This window comes from Prinia subflava, chromosome 4, assembly GCF_021018805.1.
Source record: "Prinia subflava isolate CZ2003 ecotype Zambia chromosome 4, Cam_Psub_1.2, whole genome shotgun sequence".
NCBI classification, from domain to species: Eukaryota; Metazoa; Chordata; class Aves; order Passeriformes; family Cisticolidae; genus Prinia; species Prinia subflava.
This window is the reverse complement of record NC_086250.1, coordinates 64,717,704-64,742,792: the sequence shown is the minus strand read 5'-3', so window position 1 is coordinate 64,742,792 and position 25,089 is coordinate 64,717,704. Positions and strand designations below refer to the sequence as shown.

The 25,089-nt window shown below is 37.2% G+C and overlaps 1 protein-coding gene across 1 annotated transcript in view; it reads left to right on the top strand.

The window, feature by feature from the left end:
• Window positions 1-25,089, top strand: part of PCLO (piccolo presynaptic cytomatrix protein) — a 318,813-nt gene that overhangs the window by 145,030 nt on the left and 148,694 nt on the right. Inside the window, exons 6-7 of the mRNA XM_063396987.1 lie at window positions 5,198-10,250; window positions 10,620-12,631. Coding sequence (XP_063253057.1) covers window positions 5,198-10,250; window positions 10,620-12,631 — 7,065 coding nt within the window. The remainder of the gene's footprint in view (window positions 1-5,197; window positions 10,251-10,619; window positions 12,632-25,089) is intronic.

Below are 25,089 nucleotides of genomic sequence, written 5' to 3'. Positions count from 1 at the left end.
AGAAAATGATTTACATGTATTTCAGGGTACAATCATATGGAGGATTCCAGCTAGGTGTATTTCTTAATAAGGGATGCAAAGGAAAATCTTTCTGCACTTAAAAAACTGCTGTCATTTTATGTTCAGTACTGTGGAAGTGGTAGTTAGTAACTCTTCTAGCTTTCCAGTAAAAGATAAGCAATTATTGCTATCCTACTTTTCACTAAAAAAAGAGAAAAAAGAAAAAGGCAGCAATACCCCAATAAGTCCCTGAAGACATGAAAAGGCTAAAGTTCTGATTCAGTACAAACAGTAGAATAATCCATGGAAAATCATAAAATCATAGAATGGTTTGAATTGGAAAGGACCTTAAAGATGATCTTGTTCCAACCCCTCTGCCATGGGCAGGGTCACCTTCCTCTAGATCTGGTGGCTCAAAGCCCCATCTGACCTGGCCTTGTGCACTTCCCAGGATCTTCTCTGGGCAATCTGTGCCAGTGATTCACCACCTTCATAACAAGGAATTTCTTCTTAATATCTAATGTAAACTTGCCCTCATTAAGTGTGAAGCCGTTTTGCCTTATCCTGTTCATCTCTTGTAAATATTCTCACTCTATCATTTTTGTAGGCTCCCTTCAGGTTCAGGAGAAATCATAGATATCAATTGAATTTAAAGATCTGATATCCTTTTAAAAAAGGTGACCTTAATATTAAAAGATCTAAAAATATTTGAGTCTCAACATGTGATTTAAGGAATCATAAAACCATTTTTTTTTTCTTCAAAGCGTTTTTTTTCAGTAATATTTTGAAATATCTTCAAAATTTTCTAAAGAATAAACTAACTGCTCATGTTTTACAGGTCCTTTTCCTGAGAAACTCTCTTATAATATTGACTGTTGACATGTGCAATAGCAGTTAGCTGTTCTAACAGGGATGCTTGGAAATCTTGGAGGTTTAACACATGCAGTTTGTCAGTATCTAATTGTCATCTTGGAACTCACAAATTTACACAGAGGTAGTTCAGCATATCTGTATGAACCCATTGCTATGTTGTCAGTTGGCATACATTTGTAACATATTAAATATATAATATATGTACCCTTATTACTACCTTCTTATGACTACTGAGGAATGATCACGTGCTTCAGTTGAGTAATTGGGTAAATATTAATATTTGTTGATTGGCATCATTAATCTAACACATGTCACAAAACACAGCCTAGAGAGACAGAAAAAGGAGGATAAGTCTGTAAGCAGTTTTTCTGGATACAAGTAAAATGTTTCATTTTGAAAACACAAAATTGAAATGCACATTACAGAATTTAGTCAACCGTGTTTCTTTTCCACTTTGTGAAACCTTTTTTTATATAATGTAGATATCTCTATTTCTTCTATAAATAGACCTTTTAAAAATTGAGTTACCTTGCAAAATAAAGTTCTGCAACAGAATATAATCTTATAGATAGTTTTTTTATTCAAAAAGAACTTTTTTTTTCTTTTAGACATATTTCTCTTTTAATAAATTTCTCGTTCAATTTGGTAACTGATGGAACTTTTTCATAGAATCATAGTATCATTAAAGTTGAAAAAGACCTCCAAGATCATGGGGTCCAACCATTAGCTCAGCAGTACCACCTTCAAAACTAAAATATGTTTTTTGAACTCTAAGCTTTATATTTTCAAATAAGAATAGTAAAAGTGAGGAAGAGTACAAATGAATAATATTTATAAAGCTAAAACGTCTAATACAAAATAGTTGTATAATGGACTGACTCTGGCATCACAGAAATGTCACTGGAATAGCACAAAAACAGGTGACATTGGATATTTTTTAACATTAGTTAAAAAGATTGCATTTGCTGTTTTTAAAGTCTTATCCAGACTGCAGCTTTTATAAGTCTCCTTCTTCCCCATTTCTTAAGAAGTTTCTCTCATCAATGTCTGTATTAGAGCTAAATTTGTCCAGTATTAAAAATACACAATAGGCAAACTCAGAGGAAATGTCATTCAAATATTCAGAGAAGCCCAGTAATTCGACATGTACCAAAGAACTTCCTAATTTACAAGGGGAAAAATATGTTTGTTTGTTTGTTTGTTTGCTTGCTTGCTTTTTAATTTAAATGCATTTTTTTCATTCTCGAAGAGTTGTGGAGTATATATGATCATTTTCAAGATTGTTTCTGCAATATTTTGTTATTCATCTAAAAATCTCATGTTTACGATATGTTTGCAAGTTGAACAATAATGTGGATGTGATGGCAAACACCACAGAAAATAAGTTAGCAGTCCTTTAAGAATAGATGTAGCTAGTGACAATATCCTAAATCTCAGACTACACAAAATAGGGAAAAAAAGCCCATAGGCTTTTGTTGTAATTTAGATGCATATTGATCTCAAAACATGATTCACAGGATAATTTTTGCATGCACCATGGTGCAGTCAGTGATACAAACAAAAATGTTTTAAAATATATTCATATTTTAGTAACCTTAAAAAGAAAGTTGGATTTTTCTCATCCCTTTTATTGCTAGTGAGAAGTGAAGTCTGTTCTTATTACAGATCTTTTTCTTTTCCTTGCTGAACAAACAGCAGACTTTCTCATATCCAGTTTCCTGCAATTCCCAGCAGTCATTTATGTCATACATTGAGGTTCAACACCAGGGTGGGCAACAGCAATATTCACTGCCATCTCCTCTGTAGGTGTTAGACATTGGTGTCAGCTGAAGCTGTTCCAGTTGTTCTCCACCTTTTTCTGTGCTTAACTGTTCAGTTGATGCCTTCTGTCTCTGCTTGACAACCAATGGTATCACATCATCTTGGAGAACCAAGATCTGAGAGGTTCACTTTCACTGGATGGATGCATTCTGTCCACCAGCTCCTGGGAAACCCTCTGAGCTTCAGCAATGTTTGCATTTTTTAGTAGCTCATCTAAATTGATCGTAGTGAGTTTTGTTGGGTATGTCTTTGTAAGTATGAACATACTGGTCATAAATAAAAAAAATAACAATCAAGTGTCATAGGCAAAATTTTAGTGAGGAATGTGCTATTTGTAGAGAGAGAAATCACTAGGTTTTAATGATACATCTTTTTTAAACAGAAAAAAAATTCCTCTTACACACTTTCTTCTTTAATAAAGGAAACAAAAATGTAAATATAAAATACAAAACCTGAAATGTTTAATTATGCTTCATTGCAGATATTTTGTAAAGACCATACATAATTCTATCTTTGAGGGCTGAAGAATATCCAAGAGTCAATTTTTCAGAATACTGAAGGCTGTAGATTTCAAATGGTGATGCCTTTCCAAAGTTATTTTAAGCACTGCAGGTTTCTCCATGTTTGTATATTAACCACAGCCTTATCATTTAAGAAGTCCTTAGTTTGTTTTTACACTGGATTTTTATTTGCAATTAATTTTGCTGTGACATTAGATATTTGAATTTTTCATATTAGTTATAATGTTGGTAAAAACAAAAGTAGTTTATATTCAATGTAGTATCTGATTTTGCAAGTCATATAATAAATCACTCCTGTGAATGATGATTAATGAATAAAATATTAATTAGTATATTACTGTAATAGTAATATAAATTTAAATACTAATATAAATATGATTGTTTTAATGTATGATTACGCTCAAAGCAATATGTCTAAAAGCGAGAACACATAACTTAAATGTAAATTAAATCTAAACCTGACTGGTTTTAAAAAGTGCTATAAAAAATATTTGGGTTTTGATATTTTGACCCTAAATGTAACTTTAGTGTGAAAAAACTTTGAAAATACTTGCAGCTGATAGCAACTTAACATGAGTGTAAATGCAATTTCCAATTATAATAACATTCATTATAATCTTTCTAGTATATTTATTCCAGAGTATTTTTAACTACTTTTTAAGTAATCATGTTACAAATGAAGTTGATAAATTAAACCTTTAAATAAATGGTTTGCTCTACTTCAGAAATCACTGTCTTAGATTAGCAAAGCCGGTAAATACTACCTACTTCTATTTTTGAGAGCCCTAACAAAAGTAAAGATCACATCATATTATTAAAATTAGGGACTTTGGGATGCTTGTTCTCAAATTGCCAGTGGATGTGGGGACATTTCCTAAAATTGTCAGCCCAGAGAAGAGCTAAGGTGACCTGTATTTTGTAGAGTGAATTGTGTTTTAGCTGAACAATGAGATACTTTCACTAAGTACAGAGCATTTCACAGCTGTGGGAAGCAGGAGTAAAATTCGTGCAGAAATACTTGCTAGAAAATATTTTTAGTATTTTTGTTATTTATAGAAGGAGATAGCAATGCTTGTCAGTCAGAATGACTTAGAAGGATGTGGAAGGTAGGATGACTAGGGGGGTTTAATTAAGGATGAGAAGGAAAAAGTTGGTTCTGATGCTCAGTCAGGAATGCCTGCCTTGTTGCTTCCTTTAATTAATGGCTGACCATCGTGCTTTCCTCCCTTTCCCTCCCTTACACTGCCCTGCCAGCAGCTTACTCTGCACTACCAGTTTACTAAGAAACTTTTTTTAGGGGAAACTCAAGATATATTTGTACAGTGCCCAGCTGTAGGGGACATTCCAATAGGTGGGGACATTCCAAATGTCTTTAAATCATGCTTCAGTACTGTATGTATGGTGTTGCATGTTGCAATGTGTAATACTTCAATGAACAAAATTAAACCATGAGTGCAAAATTTGAGAAGATTGACATATTTGTAGACAATTAGAAAATCTTAAATGGTCAAAGAAAGGATCAGACTCCAGTAATACTGCAAACATTTGTCAAGCTCTATTACTTTTTTATTGAAAATTGTGTAGAAACAGCTTTGAAACATAGTAAATAAAATTTTTAAATAAATAAACCCCTGGGCAACTTGTCCCGTGCATATGTGATCAAATGGCTGGTTATCATTACTAAGTGTTCTTAAAACAATTAAATTCTACATTGAAAAATAGAAGTTCATCTTGAAACTTGTAAAATAAGTTGCAAGTGTGGACAACCATGCAAAGCCTAGTTAGAGTCAATGCAAAAAAATCAAAATTTGAGGAGCTTTTTTGTCTTATTCTAATAGCTTTGGATAACAAAATTAGTGTTCAGTCTTCATCTGAGGCATGAACTCATCCTTTAGAAAAAAAAATCATATTTTTAATTGCCAGGGAACATTAAGAATTGATATATAAATATATACACACGCGTTATGTATTTATTTTTTTAGGAAAAAGAGGATGACAAATCAGACACATCAAGCTCTCAGCAACAGAAAAGTCCACAAGGTCTGAGTGACACCGGGTATTCTTCTGATGGGATATCAAGTTCACTTGGTGAAATTCCAAGTCATATCCCCACTGATGAAAAGGATTTACTCAAAGAATCTAATAAAAAAGACACTATTTCACAAGAAAGTCCACCAAGCCCCTCAGATCTAGCTAAATTGGAAAGTACTGTACTCTCAATTTTAGAAGCTCAGGCAAGCACTCTTTCTGATGAAAAATCTGCAAAAAGCAAAGAGCTTTCTGAAACATATGTTGAACAGACAAAGGATCTACCCAAACCAAAGCCTTTGCCCGTCACTCCAGAATCTTATGGTTCAGATAAGGAAGACTTAAAAGCTATCAAAGAAGGTGAACGAACCATTGTAGAAGAAGGCAAAGGAATTGCTTCCTCCCAGGCAGACTACAAGGAAGAACATGAAGGAGATGACATATCAGCAAGAAGACAACAACGCTATGACTCTGTGGAAGACAGCAGTGAGAGTGAAAACTCACCTGTCCCAAGGAGAAAAAGAAGAACCAGTGTTGGTTCTTCAAGCAGTGATGAGTACAAACGAGATGACAGTCAGGGATCGGGTGATGAGGAAGACTTCATTAGGAAACAGATCATAGAGATGAGTGCTGATGAAGATGCTTCAGGTTCTGAAGATGATGAATTCATTAGAAATCAACTCAAAGAGATCAGTGCAGCTGAAAGCCAAAAGAAAGAAGAAGTGAAAAGCAAAGCCAAAGGAACAGCTGGAAAACACAGAAGAATGGCACGGAAAAGTAGTGCAGGCTATGATGAGGATGCAGGAAGAAGGCATTCGTGGCATGATGATGATGATGAGACTTTTGATGAAAGCCCAGAGCCAAAATACAGGGAAAGTAAAAGTCAAGACAGTGAAGAACTTGCAGTGTCTGGAGGAGGAGGCCTTCGACGTTTCAAAACAATAGAACTGAATAGTACAATAACAAACAAATATTCTGAAGTATCTGAACAACAGAAAGGTATTTTATATTTTGATGAAGAGCCTGAGCTAGAGATGGAGAGTCTTACAGATTCACCAGAAGATAGATCTAGAGGAGAAGGATCTTCCAGTTTACATGCTTCTAGTTTCACACCAGGTACATCTCCTACTTCAGTGTCATCACTTGACGAAGACAGTGACAGTAGTCCTAGTCACAAAAAACTGGGAGGGGAGAGCAAACAACAGCGCAAAGCAAGGCATCGGACACATGGTCCTCTTCTTCCCACTATTGAAGATTCTTCAGAAGAAGAAGAACTACGGGAAGAGGAAGAACTGCTAAAGGAACAAGAGAAACAACGTGAATTAGAACAGCAACAAAGAAAAAGTTCTAGCAAAAAATCTAAAAAGGACAAGGATGAACTCAGGGCCCAGAGAAGAAGGGAACGTCCAAAGACTCCACCAAGTAATCTTTCACCCATTGAAGATGCATCTCCAACAGAAGAATTACGACAGGCTGCAGAAATGGAAGAGCTGCACAGATCTTCTTGTTCTGAATATTCACCCAGCATTGAGTCAGAACCTGAAGGTTTTGAAATCAGCCCAGAAAAAATAATAGAAGTACAAAAAGTTTACAAATTGCCTACTGCCGTCTCTCTATACTCACCAACAGATGAAAAACCAACTGGACTCCCAAAAGAAGAGAGTGGTCAAAAGACATTGAAAAGTGCAGAAGAGGTATATGAGGAGATGATGCATAAGTCCAAATCATTTCAAATGTCAAATGAAAAAGATGAAGTATTTGAAAAGGAATCTTTATATGGTGGAATGTTAATAGAGGATTATATTTATGAATCTTTATTAGAGGATACTTACAATGGAGCTATTGATACTAATCTTGTTATGAGACAAGATGAGAGCAGTGAATATATACAACAGAGAGGAAAAGAGAAAAAAGCAAGAGCTTCAGAACAGGTCTATGATGAACCACAGAAAATTAGTGATCTAGAGAAAGACTACTATAGTGTTGAGACTTTACATACTATTGTGCCTCAAGAAGATATTGTTTCTAGTTCTTACATTATCCCAGAAAGTCATGAAATAGTTGTATTAGACAGCACAGTAACTTCCACCATTGAGGAAAAGCATTTGTTAGATGCAGAAGCTGCTTATGAAGAGCTTATGAAAAGACAGAAAATGCAGCTAACCCCAGGGTCTAGTCCAACACAACCAGCTTCAGATTTCATTCCCACATCTGATACAAAGGTATCTGGTGGCGGAGAAATAGTGGATAGTACATCTTTAACATCAAGCACTACTTCAGCAATCTCAGATGTATCACCTGTCAGTAGCACAACACTTTCTATTCCAGATGTTAAAATAACACAGCACTTTACAGCAGAGGAAATTGAAGATGAATACTTAACAGATTATGCCAGAGAAATTCAAGAAATAATTTCTCATGAAACATCAATATTGGCATATTCTGAGACATCAGAAGGTGCTGCATCAGTTTTACCTTCTGATACAGCTTCCTTAACATCATCTACATCTTCAGTTTGTACCACAGATAGTTCCTCCCCTATAGATAGTGCAGCCACAGGTTTTGTAGGTCCAGCAGATGGTGTAAGTAAATCAGCAGATTCTGAAGGTGTTAGCATAGTAACACAGGTTCCCTTAACATCTGCAAAAGAGTACTCTGAAGTGAGCATGCCTTATGAATCTATTGCTGGAACCACTAAAAAACCGTCTCTTGAATCAGATGCAGATAGTGTGGAGCAAACTGCCATTTGTTTGCCTGAAACTGTACCTTTGGTAGTGTCAACTACAGTTACAAAATCCAAGGAATATGCAGCTGATACCATAACCTTTGATACCTCCAAAGCAGAGAAGGAAGCACCTAGAAAAATTAAAAGCACAGTAGAGGCTGGCAGTGTCAAAATTCATCATGAAGAGCCCCACAAAGAATTGGGTGTTGATATGACAAGGATTGATTTAATTACTGCAGCATCTGAGCAACCACCTACATGCATAGCACCAGTACCTGTTACAGAGCCTGCATCAGAAACATCTTCTGTACTCACTCACAGTGTTGTAAGTAAGACCAGCATGGTCTCTGTGCCTTCCTCAGCTCCTGCTGTTCCAGCCAAAGTATTCTCTCTTTTTAGAAGCTCTTCTTTGGATTCTACCACACATCCTTCTCCACCCCCACCTCCTCCTCCTCCACCACCTCCTCCACCACCATTACCACCACCACCTATTTTACCCAAGCCAGCTATTTATCCCAAAAAGAAGTCACAGGTTAAGGCTCCAGCAGCAACTCTTCCCACAGTGGTACATCCCGTCACAAGTGTTCCAACACTAGAGTCCACAGCTGTAATAAAGGATCATGTGGTACCTATCACAAAAACATACACCCCAACACCACCTCCTGTACCACCCAAACCATCCTCCATTCCAGCAGGGCTTGTTTTCAGTCACAGACCCCCTGAAGTAACTAAACCTCCAATTGCTCCTAAACCAGCAGTTCCTCCACTCCCAATATCTGTTCATAAGCCAGCAGAAACACAGCCCAAGCCAGCAAGCTTGTCATTGACTTCAAGTATGACTCTGAATTTGGTATCCACAGCTGAATACAAAATACCATCTCCCACTTCCCCTTTGTCTCCACACTCTAACAAATCTTCACCAAGGTTGGCAAAACCCTCACAGGAAACCTATGTTGTCATCACATTGCCATCTGAGCCTGGAACTCCCACTGAAGCTATAACTAGCCAGGCTGTTATCAGCTGGCCTTTAGAAACACCTTCTAAAGAACAGATTCCCCAACCTATGCAACCAGTTTTTACTACATCCATGAAAACTATGGATATTCAAAGTATGGCAGGCCAGAGTATGTATTTTTCAGGTGCACTCCAAGCTATTCCTGTGACAACACAATCAACTTTTGAAAAAATACCTAGCTCAAAATCAGAAGTAGTAACAACAGACATAACCAAGACCACGGTGTCTGTGGTTAAGGGTCCAGTGCCTGGTTATGGTTTAGGTAGTGTTGCTATTACTATACCTCCAGAGCCACTACATCTTGTAGACCAACCCAGGTACAGAGAGAATGGAAGGTTCCATCCTTTGGGCGATGTCATAGATCTTCGCACGTTAACCAAGATGGACATTGAAGCGAGAGACAGCTGTATGGATCTCTCTGCTGTTTCCATGGATGTAAGAAGGCAAATGCCAGCAAGTGACACAAGTGGACGGCCAGTAAGTACTGTCCAGCCATCCATAATAAATCTTAGCACTGCATGTGTTGCTGATACTTCTCTGCCTGTAGTCACTGAGACAGTGACTGTAATGACCTGCACTGCCACTGTGAGCTACACCACCAGCACGGACAGCCTTGTGGATCTGGGACATGCCATGACAACACCGCTTCAGCTAACAACATCAAAACATTTTGAGCCTGCATACAGAGTAACAGGCAGCCAGGCCTTCTCTGCAGGTAGAGATGAAGTGCCCATAAATTTATCACTAGGTACTTCAACATGGGCTACTACAAAGCCTGTTACTGTACCACCTGTTGGTGTTACAAATGGTTGGACTGATCTCTCTGCTTCTCAGGAGCCAGCAGAGAGTGGAGCAGTTGACCTTAGCACTACAAAATCCCACAGAACAGTAGTAACAATGGATGAAACTACTTCAGGTATCATAACAACAGTAATAGAAGATGATGAAAAGCCTGTAGATCTGACTGCAGGGAGAAGAGCTGTCTGCTGTGATATGGTTTATAAATTGCCATTTGGTAGGAGCTGTACAGCACAGCAGCCTTCTACTACACTTCCTGAAGATCGCTTTGGCTACAGAGATGACCATTATCAGTATGATCGTTCAGGGTCATATGGCTACCGAGGAATTGGAGGTATGAAACCATCTATGTCTGACACAAATTTATCAGAAGCTGGACTATTTGCATACAGAAGCAAGAATAGCTTTGATTATCGAGTTGGGGCAACTGATACAGCAGTAGATCTTACTTCTGGAAGAGTAACTACAGGTCAGTATGACACAGCAGCAGATCTTTCTTTGAAATATAATTTTGATGTTCCTCACCTCATTTCAGGATAATTTTTTTATTGTTTTTCCCCTCCTTCTGTTGTTTTGTTTTCTTTTGGACAGTGTGAAAAGTTATTTCGGATTACACGTGTTTTTCATTTCTTCATTTTACGTGTTTGCACAGAGGTGCCTGCATGTGCCTGCATGTTCAGAAATGCTGTTTCCTTCACATCTAAAGTAGATCATTAACCTGAAGATTTGCATGCAGTTTCCCCTTCCCATTTATTTCATCAAGATGGGATGACTTTCAGAATCCGCAAAGCAGCATTCTTTTGTGGGACTGGACTGTAACTTTGCACTGTAATTTCAGGTGAGGTTATGGATTACTCAAGCAAGACTACAGGTCCATATCCAGAGACTCGTCAGATTTCTGGCCTTGGGCTCAGTGCACCACAGTATTCCCAGGCAAGAATGGTATCATCTGTGGGTTCCCAGCTTGGCGTTGGAAGTGTTTTAAGATCATCCAATGGTGTTGTTTATTCTTCAGTAGCAACTCCAATCCCATCCACATTTGCCATCACCACACAACCCGGTTCTATTTTCAGCACGAGTGTCAGAGATTTACCTACTCTCCAAACAATTGACTCAGTGCCCTCTTTATCAACTTTGCAACAGACTCAACCACTCCCAAGATCATATAGTTTCATGACAACTGTGGCAGCTGAAAAAGATAAAGCAATTACTGCCATTGGTATGGAGACGGGGTTACCCCCTCATTCTATAGAAACGATTACCACTGAGCCAACCAGCTTGATACCTGCTTTAACAACAGCATCTGAAGTTTATACAGATGTAATTGATGATGAGGTTGCCCTTCTCATTGCCCCTGAAGAAGGCAAACAGCAGCAGCTTGATTTGGAGCGGGAACTTCTTGAGCTTGAGAAAATTAAGCAGCAGCGCTTTGCAGAAGAGCTGGAATGGGAACGTCAGGAAATTCAAAGATTTAGGGAACAAGAAAAGTTCATGGTGCAAAAAAAGCTTGAGGAGTTGCAATCCATGAAACATCATCTCCTATTTCAGCAGGAGGAGGAACGACAAGCTCAGTTTATGATGAGACAAGAGACATTAGCCCAGCAGCAGTTGCAGCTTGAACAATTCCAACAACTTCAACAACAGCTCCACCAACAGCTAGAGGAGCAAAAACTTCGTCAAATATATCAATATGGTTATGACCCTTCAGGAACTGGCTCACCACAAACTACCACAGATCAAACACTTTTGGAAGGACAGTATGCAAGCACAGAAAATGGCCAATTTTGGCCTACTGATGACACAACCACTACAGCTTCAGGAGTGCTGGGTATTGAAATTCCACAAAGTCAAGCGTGGTATACAGTTCAGTCTGATGGCATTGCACAGTACATTCCCAGATCTGGTATCCTCAGCTCAGTTTCAGAAATGTCTCTTAAGGATATCGATGTTAGAGAGGAGAAGCAATTGAAAAAGAGAAGTTCGATGCCAAAATTACGTGGACCCTATGAGGAGTTTGAGGAGACTCTGGAAGAAGAGCCCCGGTGTTTCAAAAAAATAGTGGACAGTGGAGTGCAAACTGATGATGAAGATGGAGCAGAAAGAGGTTACACCAACAGGAGACGGAGAACTAAGAAGAGTGTTGATACAAGTGTTCAGACAGATGATGAAGATCAAGATGAATGGGATCTTTCCAGCAGATCCAGAAGGAAACCTCGTGTGGGGAAATACAGCGAGAGCACGACTGAGGCAGACAAAGCTAAACCATTCTCCAAGGTATCTAGCATCGCAGTTCAGACAGTGGCAGAGATTTCTGTGCAAACAGAACCTGTAGGAACAATAAGAACACCTTCAATCAGGGCCCGATGGGATGCTAAGGTTGAAATCATAAAGCATATTTCAGCTCCGGAAAAGACATATAAAGGAGAAAGTTTGGGATGTCAAACAGAGACAGCATCAGACACCCAAAGTCCCCAATATCTGTCAGCTTCATCTCCTCAGAAAGATAAAAAACGTCCAACACCATTAGAGATAGGATACTCATCCCACCTTCGTCCAGAGTCCACATTACAGGTAGTCCCTTCCCCTCCCAAATCTCCCAAAGTCCTCTATTCACCCATTTCACCCGTTTCACCAAGCAAAGTTATAGAGTCAGCATTTGTACCTTATGAAAAACCCATGACTGATGACATCAGCCCTCAGAAGATGCTGCATGCTGACATGGCCAAGGTTCCTCCATCAAGCCCAAAGGCAGCAAAGATGATGCAACGCTCTATGTCTGATCCTAAGCCCCTGAGCCCCACAGCAGAAGACAGTTCCAGAGCTCAGTTTCAGTACACTGAGGGTTTTATGGTAAGAAGTATTTGCTTACTTTTTTTTTTTTTTTTTTAATAATATGAAATTCTACAACTATCAGTGCAGCATGAGGACAGACACACTCATTTCCAATACTTGTGTATGTGGTCTTATTGCACACCTTGCTGAAATTCCAGGGGAATATCTGCTGTCTAAAGCAATGGTTATTTCCTTCACTGCTTTGCCAGGAAACAGAGAAGCCATATTAGTCCTACTAATATCCAGGAAGTAACACAACAAATTCATTTTCAGGATTTTGATGGCACCTTGTGTTTTATATGGCAATTCATTGCCAGTATAGGAGTTACTGACATTTCTTCAGAAAATTGAAAACATTCCTTTCTAATCATACAACATCCAGCTCTTGTGGCACAGTCTGTAGTGCGTTTACCTTGAAATTACTGCATGTGCCTTCTGAGAGGCAGATAAGGCCAGATTTTTAATTGCCTTAGTCAGCTGTCCTTTTTGACCCTCATGAGGTTTCTTAGCCATGTGTGATTCTGTGGGTAGTGTTGTGTCCCAGTGTGTATATCTTTTATCTTTCCCTGACCAAACGGTCTCATATCAGAAATCCATTTTTAATTTGTTTTGGATAAGAAGGATTATCAGGAAGTTATGCAAGGTTTGAGGGCTGTTTCTTATAGGGGTCAGAGGAGGCTGATATCAGTAGGATCAAAATTTTCATTTCTGTACTACTTTTCTTTGAGGAGTAAGATTTCATATTTGGGAATCAGATTGATGTTTGTGAATAAGAGGAATAAGTCTTGGCAAAAAAAGTATACCTTTATAATATATGTTCTTGGTTGTCTTTTTATCTGAGACAATTCCCTTCTGTCAGTTGATGCATCAGTATCTTTACAGAACTCTGGAAGAGTTGCCATTCAGTAATATTTATCTTTTATGTTCAGTTATCTGTGAATACAAGTGATTAGTACAGACTGGATAGGATAAAGAGGGTTTATTGTCTCTGATAATTTGCTTTCAAATGCAACATTATCTGGTTATAGTCTCCAAGGCTCCCACTGTAAGTAGTTCCTGCAGCTTCACATATTTGTGCAGTATAAATGCTTCCCATGCTGTTACTGCTTGGAAAACATACTTGGAAGTTTGAAGGGAAAGCCATAGTTATGGCATTGGCACTTCATATAAATATCATTTGCTAATGAACAATAAGCACAGTGGGGGAAACTAGCATGAGCATTGAAGTTTCATTTAGAGGATTTGGGACAGCATCTTGAAGAATGCTGCTCATTGATTGTAAGAAAGTGTTGGGTTCTACCTAATATTGGAGAGTAGGTACAATATTGTAAAATATTATATATTTGTAAAACTATAGTAAAGCTATTTCTGAGAGCAAATTATTCAATTTATTTATTTCACAGATACATATGTATATTTGATGTAAATTCTATCCTTCTATGATGGATGATGAATTCTATAAACAGGTCACTGTTTAAAGATTTTTACAGCAGAGTTTGAACGCATACATTATTCTTTAGTGAGACATGAAAACAAAGACCTAGCACACCATTGTTTCTTTTTGTGCCAACATATTCTCTAGGATTTTGCCTTGAACCCAAACAGCAATGAGCTATATGCAGCTATCAGGCAGCAAATAACCCATGTCTCATAGTAGTTGCAGCCTAAATAAAGGAGTGGGACATTTTTACGGAAGGTGGGGTGCAAGTAGACAAGCACAAGGAAATTAAAAAGACTTCCATGAATATAAAGTGGACTGCACTAGCTTGGCCATGCAGCAGAGGTTGAGGAAGCTGCTCTGCAAACTTCCCATGGTCATCATGGCTGATTTCAGCTTTGATGATCTGTTAAGCTTGTTATACTCTCAGGTAGAGTTTTGTTCATTATGTGTCTGAGCTTCAGTTAGCTTATGCTGAGTACAGGTACATGAATTTAAAGGAGGAAAAGGCACATGGCCAACAAGAAAGAAAATATTTACAGTGATCCTTGAAGAATCATCAGCATCTGGAAATAGGGGCATAAATTGCTTTTGCAGTTTCTATTTCAATTCTCAATTATTCAGTCCAGTTATGTCATGAAGGACAGTTCTACACTATAAGATTTAAATTATCTAGTTTCCACAAGACTTACAGTATTCCCTCCAGCATGTCCATTTGTTTATACCTTGGGTTTAGGGCTGTATCATCTTGAAGCACAGGAAAGACTGGATAGTGATTTCTTTACATTTTATCACATTCAAAAGTTCTGTGAAAGCATAAACAGTGTCATTGTTGGCAAAGTGTAAACTTTGTTGACATATTTTCAACTGTACATATTTCTTGTTAGAGCCACATGACGTTGTTATACTTAAGTTTAAATATAGGATCACTTTTTGGACTTTTGGACTATCCTTCTCAGTGTGAATGTAAAATGCTGCCTTATCTTTGAAATATTTTTGACACTGGGACTGGTTTTTTATTCATTCTGTGTATGTACAGTGCACACAACAGCTAAAGTCTTTGTTAATTGTCTGTGCACACTTTTGTACCTCCTGACTGTAGAGTTCCTAATTTCTTAGTTAAAAAAATGGAAAGGTAGAAGGGGACAATTATGTCATTCAAAAGAGTGAAGTTCAGTACAGAAAAACTTACAAAACAGCTCACTCTGAAAAGGAGAATTTACTAGAGCTGAACATAAAAGAATAAAATGGAAATGAAAGATTAATCTTTCACTACCTTAAGGAAATGGAATGTGTAGATGAATATTTTTTGCATGGATGAATATCCCATCACTTTGTTATTAGTTCATGAATCAGAGTTATGTCTTTGCCTGCATTCATAAACACTGCAGGTGGAAAGTGTGTTCATGTATTCATGTATATGATTCACAGGCATTTTTCATGACAATTGAGCAAAAAAATTGATCACTTGATGGATCTAAAAGAGTAAGAATAAAACTGATCTTTTTCTAAGATTTACAACAAAATGATAACTTGTCCTTCAGACAGTGGCCTTTCATCAGTCATGCACTTCTTCCAATGGAAAATGGTTTCTTTACAACATTCCAGGAGAAAGATATTATGGAGATTACGACTACAATGATTAAATTATCTCTCTATGTCTTAGAACTGTTGCTTTAAATATAATTTTCTTCTTTAATGCAGCTTGTAAAGGAAATTATTGCAAAGTTTTATCTAATCTAGCATGAGGAAAGGCTGAAAAGTAACCTGGTAGCTAATCTTATAATAAAAAAATCCAGGTAACATTACTTTCAGTGATGGCACATTTAATTTTCTGACAACAAGCTGTGTGGTTACATTACAATTCTACTTGCTTGTCTGTCATAGTCATTGTCTCTATGTGAACACTAGAGACAATATAGATGGTGGCTCCCTATTCATCCAAAGAAAAAGTATTGCTTGCCACTATATCCCCTTTAGTAGTTCTTAAGTGCTGACCATTAGTGATACATATTAGTAATCAAATATAGCTGAGTCAAGAAAAAATTAAGACTTGTATCTTGTCAGCACCAAAAAAAGTTGTGAAAGACACTCACAGGAATAGACATTTTGCAAAGATACCCAAATTTGCTGTTTTGTGAGCTCTGTGTCTCTTGCTCTCCCTGTGGCAGTGAGCTCCCCAGCGCTGATTTTGTTAACTGTCGAGTAGTATAGCATGGTAGGGTTCAATAGAGTGAACAGCCATAGATAGGAGAGGTTTCCATGAGAGCACCAGGAACTCTCAAAAGTCTGGAAGTGAAGATTGCAGTTCATCTATTCAGCAGCAACAAAAAGAAATTGTGAGTTCCTGCCCAACGTAATAAAGAAATAGCTTCACACCAGTGAGCCACAGAATCGAGTCACGTGCCAGTCACACTCATCTTTGGCACTTGTACAGATTGCATATGTGTAATCAAAGGGAAGAGTTGTCTTCCCTCTGCTTTTGGATGCAAAATGTCTGTTCAGCTAAACTGAGGCAAATTGCAGAAGATCTTGCACATGACCTGTCACACACATAAAACATCTAGAGCTAAGCAATGCCTAGACTCAGCAGAAGTGTTTGTATTCGTGAAACTAATGCAAAGACACATCTGTCAACAGCCTGTCAGCTTTAGGGTAGAAACTGTACATTTAAGCTTTGACACTGAGAGTAAATCCTATCAATATTTTTATTAAGAGACACTTTTCTTGACATTTTTATCTGGTGTGATTTACCATACTTGTAAGGCAAAAATAAATCAAGTCTTCATAATGTAGCAAAAAAAAAAATTATTTCAAGCAAAATCCCTTCAAAATGTGTCTTTATTTACATAAGAAATGCAAGATTTCTTCTATTGCTATATTAAGAATGAATTATACTGATTTTGAGAATAGAATTGCTTTTAGATGGCTTTAATAACATACTAATGTGTATCATCTTCCGTGGTATTCTGAAGTTTTGAACTTCACAACTAGAAGGTTAAGACTTCATGATTTCACAGAATCACAGTTGAAGGGACATTAAAATTCATCTAATTCCAACTTCCCCTGCCACCAGGGACACCTTTCACTGCACCAGGTTGCTCCAATCCCCATCCCATCTTGTCTTAAATATTTCCAGGGAGATGGGGCATCCACAACTGACCTTTACACTGTCAGACATGCTGTACATATGAGCACTGAAGAAGCAAAACAAGGTAGTTGTTCCCAGTGGAATTAAGACCTTCCATCTATCATATCCATGATGTTTTGCTTGCTTATTCAGGACTAAGCTGATCACCAGACTTGTAGTTCAACAAGGAGTGTTTTCCCTGGACACTGAATAGAGAGAAAATGGTAGGGATAATTACCCTCTTTGAAGGTGGATATTTCTGTTCACTTAGGTTCCTCAGAAGCAGTAGGTTCATTTCCTAATGTCATGCCAGAATTTCAGGTAACATAATTCTTCTACTGTTGAAGCACAAGACATTGGGGTTTCCCTTGGTTTCTTGTTATCAGAGCTTAATTCCAGCTAAAAGGAGTTGGTACTTTGTTATATATTTTTTTAGTTACTGTAAAATATTCAGAAGTGATTTTTGGTCTGAGACACAGATGGTCACATCATTGTACTGCAAAAGGCTTAATTCAGTGACTTTCGCTTTCCATCTTAGTTCTATGATTCAGCCCAGCAAAAGAGAATAACATTTTGATTTCTGTAAAAACTAAACTTCCATATAAAGGAGGAATAACCTTTTGCAGAAACAGCTGCTATTTGGGTTTCAGTACAGACAGGTATTGAGTGAGGAACCATCTTTGGAAGTATCTAAATTTCAAATGCAAAGTTTTTTTTAGCTTTGCTTCTAAGTGACATCGCTGGGCTGTGGTTTAATGAAAATTCTCCAGACACTGGTGGCAATTGGTCCTTCATTTTGAGTGTGTATAAAACAGTCCTAAAGAATGATCTGGGAGAAGTCTGATTTGCATAATTCATATGGATTTCATGCAGTTTGTGAACTGCACATGCAGGAATGTCTGACAGTGTGTTGATACTCTTAGCACCAGGCTAAATCAGTAGGCCTGAATAATGCTGGTTCATTGCTTATGGATGGGAAATCTTATCTTGAGCCTGAATTCAGGCCAGCAATCCAGAGGTGTAGATGTTCCCCACCAATTTCCTTTTGTGCTTGAATATTGTCACATGCTTTTTTTTGTGTGCTCCAAAGAAATGCACTGGGAACAGAGTTACAAAGACAATCTCTGTCATATTTAGGAACAATTCTCAACAATCTTATGCCTATGTAAATAATAAAATAGGACTTATCTATTTTTTCCTTTAACCATGTGGTTTTAGCTCGATTTAAAATCATTTTTTTCCACCAGTGGTCTGAATTATTTACAATTTGGGGTCCTATTAACATTTCAAGCTACTGTTTCCTGTGAAGTATTTGAAATCCTTTGGAATAACATTTATGTTACTCAAGTGAAGCATCTTTCTTCCATTTGTTAGGTCTTCCAAAGAGACAGAATATCCCACATTTGGGCAACACATTAACATTATTTTCTAAAGCACATTTAACTGGGTCAGTCTTTTCTGCCTGATACTTTTCTATTAGTTGGTTTCACACCTTCTCTATTCAACCAAGGGACATTCATGCATAATAGAAAATTATTATAGTGTTCACTCTTTTTCCTTAACATTCTTTTATAAAGCATGAGATTTATGGCAAAGTTGACAAAGAGCCTTGGTTTTATATCACTTGGGCCTTTTCTCACCTGCTTTCAGCTTATCCATCTTCCTTTTAAGCCAGCTCTTATATAGACATTAAGAAAACCATCCCCGGCCATGAATCCCATTCCTCAGTATTTTATCTTCCATAAAGAAAAAGAAAGATAGAGGTACAATAGTATCTTTGTGTTCATTTCTGGTTGACTTGGTTACCGTGGTTATCTCTTTTAAGAATACTTGGAATATTTGGTGTGGAAATAGGTAAATGTCATGTTCCTTGTTTTAAACTAATAAATACTGGGTATAAATTTATACAGTGGAACAAAGCAGGCACAGAAGAAAGACAGAGGGGCACATACCCATGAGCAAATTTTGACCTACTTCAGCTCTGTTTTTCTTCAGATCTTCATTTCCTCTCCAGGCACAGGTTACTGTAGTTAGCATGAAGAGGAAGGTAAAAGTTCTACCAGAGGAATTGTCAGACTGAAATGAAAAAGAGGATTCCTTTCATATGTTCTCCTGATAATTCTGGCTTCTTGCATTTTATTCTGTCTACAGTTTTATGAGCATTTTTGACTGAAGCTCTGAAAGCTATACTGATAAAATAAGTGTACATTCTCCAAAAGGAGCAGAAGAACAATGCCCATAAAATCTTTGTTAGAAAGAAAGAGCTGTCTGTGATTTATTAGCAAGTATTTTTGTGCAGTAAAAGCTGAACAATAGATCAAATTAGCTGGTGTAAATTATCTGCTGTACTACTTTTTTGTCCAAAAGGAGCCAGTCATTGGTTTGGACTGGTTTTCCTTACTGGGATTTGAGCCTGTTTGAGTTACACTTAGGACAGAGCTTCCTACTGAGTTTTCTCCTGAAGAAGGCTAATTTGTTTATAGTTATTCCTAACTTATTTTTAGCATATAAATATCTACATTTAGCATTCAAATCTCTACATTATTCCCTTAGGAAAAATATGAAAAATATTTGCTGAACTAGATATACTCCATATAATCACCCCCAAAAAATAAAAATAACGAAAGGATGACATGAAGGTAGCGCAGTAATCTTTGAGCCAAATCTGTTTGTGTTTGTAATACTCTTCACAGCATTATTAGCTTCATAAATTGTATACCAGGTCTCTGAACATTTGCTTCTTATCTGTAGAAATACTGGCTAGACCAGATCTTTTTATGTTATCAGTGTTTCAAAATGCAATGTGCGCTAATGGCATCTAACAGTTTGTTTGTTTGCTTGTTTCTTAGTTTTTAAATTATTAAGGCTTCCCTATGTTAGAACTAACTTTGGTTCTGATCCTCAAAATCCTTCTAAACAGGCATTGCTTTTCTGAGACAGTGATTTCATATTAAAAATAATTTAAGATAGACATATGGTCTTGCATATTATTGCTGCAAGATCAAATTTAATTATTAAATATTCATAAAAATAGTCCCTTCTGCTGCACTTCTTTACATTCTTAATCCAACACAACATAATTCTTTTTCAATGGTGATTTTTAAATGGAAGTTTTCTTTCCATCTGCCAGCTGGAAGTGAGTATCTTCGGTCAATATATCCACTGTCAAACAGCAAAGCAGTTTTAAGTGTATCAAACAGGGGCTTGTCCTAGGCTTTACTCTTTAATAATTCAATTCCAATTTAAGGTATGAAGAAATGACTCATGCAGCATTTTTAGACTGATATAGGAAACACAATTACTTTGGAAAGCATAATTGCAATTCAGAGCAATGTTCCAAAATTTCAAAAATTATACAGACTCTGCAGGTACAGAAGAAAACAAAACAAAATAGGAATATTGATGATTAGGCAATAACAGTAGTGAAAATGGTCCAGTGTAGTAGCAAGTGTTCAGACTTAATATGACTTTAAAATGTCAAGTGCTTGCATGAAAGGTAGTGGTGTTCTTGGGAAATACTGACAAGTGGTATCTTTTTAAGATATGTGTTGCAGTTGTTCTACCCTGCTCAGTGGCTGGTGAGACTTCAGCTTTAATACTAAATGCAGTTTAGCTCAGCACCTCTGAAAAGTTAGAGGATGAGATGTTTCAAAGTTGAGCATAAGAAAAAGGATAAAAGATTCAGACAATATTGGTGAGGCATCTGAAGGATCTGGCTGTGTTGAACTAGAAAGAAGACCAAAGCATGACAAGACACAATTCTTTCACTGTGTTAAACATTATTTTAAATAGTACAAATATTTACCACTCTTCACATCCAGTAGAGGCACAGGATAGATTATTTCAATCTGTGGCCTGGGATATTTAGTAGATATGAACTTTATAACTGCAATAGCACAGATGCCTTAGAACTGATACATTTTAGTGAAACTGTGCTACACCTGAATATTGGGAATAAAATCAAGGGATAGAGAGCCTACATGACTGCTTTCTTCTCAAAGCTAAGAATGTCTTGAGCACTATGAGTAATAGAATTATATTTAAAAAATAAATTCTAAAATTACAAGCAACTTTCTATAGTATTCATGGCTCTTCTTACACAGTGTCATGCACATCTTTGATATTAATTTGTATCAATACAGGACAGAGTGCTGAGAAAACAAACCACTCAGATATATATGGCCCTTTCTCTAACATGAGTGACTGCAGTGATGCAGTCTTCATTTAAAAGATGGGAAGCTGAGACAAGCGTAAGCAAATAATCTGAATGTCCCCTGTTTTGTTCCTTCTATCCCTTAGATGAAGAAGCATTTACTCCTTATTTTAATTTTCTCTTTCCATTTCTCTTCTGAAGCCTGGAAGTCTCTGGTCTTCCTTGGCTGACACAACGTGGCCTACCTAGCTAAGGTATAAAGGATTGGAAATAACATGTTTAACATTAGATATTGGTGGTGAAAAATCCCACCTGATCTGGTCACTGTATATTGCTGTCATAATCTGCAGGCAGAAGTATTCCAAGGAAACAGTAGCTAATCCACTTATTTTATGGTTTTACTTTAGAATAAAATTTACTTTAGAATAAAATGAATCCCACTAATTTCTCAAATTACTAAAGTAGGGTTCTAGATGACTGAGACTGTTTTTGGTCCCATGGTCACACAAAAAGCCTGTCTTCTGATCTTTTCTGTTCTTATTTCCGGGGGGTTTTTTTCTCTCAAAACAGTGAATTTCTTAATTTTATCAATTCTGCATGTAAAAAGCTATGATTCAGTTAAAATTAGGTTTATAAATTGTTTTCTAAGTGCTAAAGCTCAATAAAAGAAAAATAATGAAAAATATAAAAATATTAATTTAAAATCACTTTCATTTAATTCACTGAAACATCATTATAAAAAGTCTTTCCACTATTTTCTGGTGTCTTCAGCATGCTTTTATGGCTGCTGACAGATTGGCATTAAAGTGCAGACAAATTTCTTATTTACAGGACAAGGCTGGCTCTGCTGACACCAATTCAGAATTTCAGAAGCTATCCTGTCAACAGTTCTCAAACCTCACTTGGAGAGAGCAAGTTTTCATTTGTGCTTATCTTCTCAGTTCAGTTTCTCAAAATAATTTTCAATTTTGTTCCCAAGAAGGAGCTGGACTCTGGTAAAAAACATGATTTACCTGCTGCAATGTTCAGCTCAGGGAGTGGAATCCATAATGGCAGGGTAAGCGCTTGCAGTCCCTGCTTTTAAAATGAAGATATGAGAGAGGAATTAACAGTAGCCAGGTTGGTTAGTGCTGCATTGCCTAAGTCAACTCTTTAGAAATTCCAGATAGAGGGGTAAGTCTGTCACAAGATATGGCTTAGACATCTCTGTGAAATTTTGATGCAGAGCCTGAAATTTCTCCCTTGGTGTGAGACTGCAGAGGAAGCCTGCCTTTTTGGCTCTCCTTCAGAACTTCATGCATTTTGTACATCATGAATTTGGGTCTTAGTTCAATTTCTGTTCACATTCTCCATCTGTCCATATCTTCCCTCTAATCTCCTTTCTAAACCCTACTTCTGTTTCCCAGCTGGTCTGTCTTTGACGCTCCCTCTCATCCAATCTAAGTGGTTCCTATCAAAATACAGCTTTGATTATCTCACCTTACTCACTTTGCAAGCTGTTTTCTGATGCCAAATCCAGCTCAAGCATCAGGTGTGCTGTGCTCTTACACTGCCAGGGAAGCCTTTTCCCTGGGGCATCATGGCCAAGCAGGATAAATGGGCCAGCCATTAACCAAGAGTGAAGGTAGGGTTTGAAATTTAACAACTAGTATGGAGGAAGGTCTGAAGGAGGATTATATGCTTAGGATTTCTTTAGTGTCTGTGTGGGATGAGAAGTTTAACGGGTTTGATTTCTCTAAATCTGGATAACTCCTTAATTTAGACAGTCAGCAGTTGCCAGAGGTGAAAAGATAATCAGGAAGGGTGATGGATGGAGTGGGTCAGAGAGTTACCCACCTAAAATTTAAGTTTAATGTAGGGAAAATTATTTCAAGCCTGAGTGTTTATTTTCAACTGCTGTATAGCGTTATTAAAACACAATGACATGAGACTCAGGAAGTCATAAGGTAGTTTGGAGGTAATATTTACTTCATTCATTTCTGAAACACATTTTCTGTAATATCCTTTATAGCTGTTCTGTTTTTTTTGTTTTGGTGGGGTTTTTTTCAGTATATATACAATTTAAGGGAGAACAGTGAAATAAAATTATGCTTCTTGTCTGAGTTGACATTACAGCAGTTACTGTCTTTTTTTAGAAATTTTACTGTCTGGGTTAATCACTTACATCATATTTATGCTCCTTTTATGATTCCTAAGTTATAACCAACAGCAGAAATATTGTGGTCTTCTAGGAAGGATGGGCTGGAATCAGTCAGTTTGTCCTTTCCCCATTTGATCATATATATAAATACTGTAGTATAAAGAATTTTATTGTAATGCCTTCGACTATTTCTTCAGGCAGTAAAAGTGATTCTTGTGATGGTAGTGTAGGCTGCTCTGAGTCCTTATGTTCTTACAGCCTGTTTGAGTATTGCTTGTCTGAGGAATAATAACCTAGGAAGAGAAACACATTTTATCTCTTTTCTTCCTGTTTCTTCATCATTTGGCCCAAAAAGTCATGATGGAAAACAAGACAATGTTAGGGAAGTAGCATTTTTGCCATATGTATACACACAGTCACAGACAAACATACATATAATGTCAAAAAGCAAATGGCTTTTCTGGAAAGTATTTTTATCTCAGACACTGCAGTTATGGAACATCGAAGCTTTAATTTCATTAAAATAAATACTGAAGTCCCTAATCTTTCACTCCTTACACAGCATTGTAGCAGTATATCCGTCAAGATGATGGTGTCTGTATAATATTTTAAAAACATTTCCTATTTAAACTCCTCAGTTGCCACAGATCACCAAAAATTAGGTTGGAGAGCTGCTATGGAGGTCATACAGTCCCACATTGACCTCAAAGTTAGGATAATTTCTAAGTTAGATCAGGTGCCTACAGGACTTGCCAAGTTGAATTTTGAAAATCTGTAAGGATATTTTGCTGTCCCTCTGTGTATTCTGTTCTAAGAATTCACTCCTTTCATGTCTAAGAGTGCTTCACTTCCCTTGTGCAACTTGTGCCTTTTGTCCTTATTGTGCCTCCCTCTCAAGAGTCTGTCTGTTCAGTCCTGGTTCAGTTTAGAGTTGAAGACACCAATCTGGTGTTTCTTTCAAGCTCAGTTCCCTTAACCTCTCTTCTCTGAAAAGACACTCTCCCTCAGGCCCTGACCATCTTGGTGGGCCTATACTGGGATCTCTAAATGACATTTTTAATGCTTTGTGTGGATATAAAACAGAGTAGGAAGAGTTGGGAGACTCACCCATCTGGGTCCTTCTCTTCCAGTTAACATTGTTGTTCTCATTAGCTCGAGTGCAGACACACTGAAACTGCTGTGCTGCTTTACTTTAGAAAGAAATTACATTTCCTAAAGCACTTCCTATGCAGCTTTATAAAGAAATACACAGTACAGTTCAGGAAACACAAGTCTATGCCCCAGATTAAGCTCTAACCCTGTAATTAGGTTAGAGTAATTTGGGAAACTGCTGGGTTTGGGGGTGTGGATTGTTTTGTTCCACTACAACTTCCTCCCTTTTTTCTAGATTTTTTTTAATACACTTAAGTTTTAAGAAATCATCATTTCATAAAAAAAGCTGGGCTTTTTGGGGTGCATGTAGTTCACAGGTGATACATGCATTCTAAAGTACTAATATCTCAATATCTGTCATCATTATACATAGAAAGTCTTTTATAAATATATTTTAGATTTTTAACTCATAGATTAGAAAATGTCTCTTTCCTTCCCATGTTATGGGTAACTAGACTTGTGT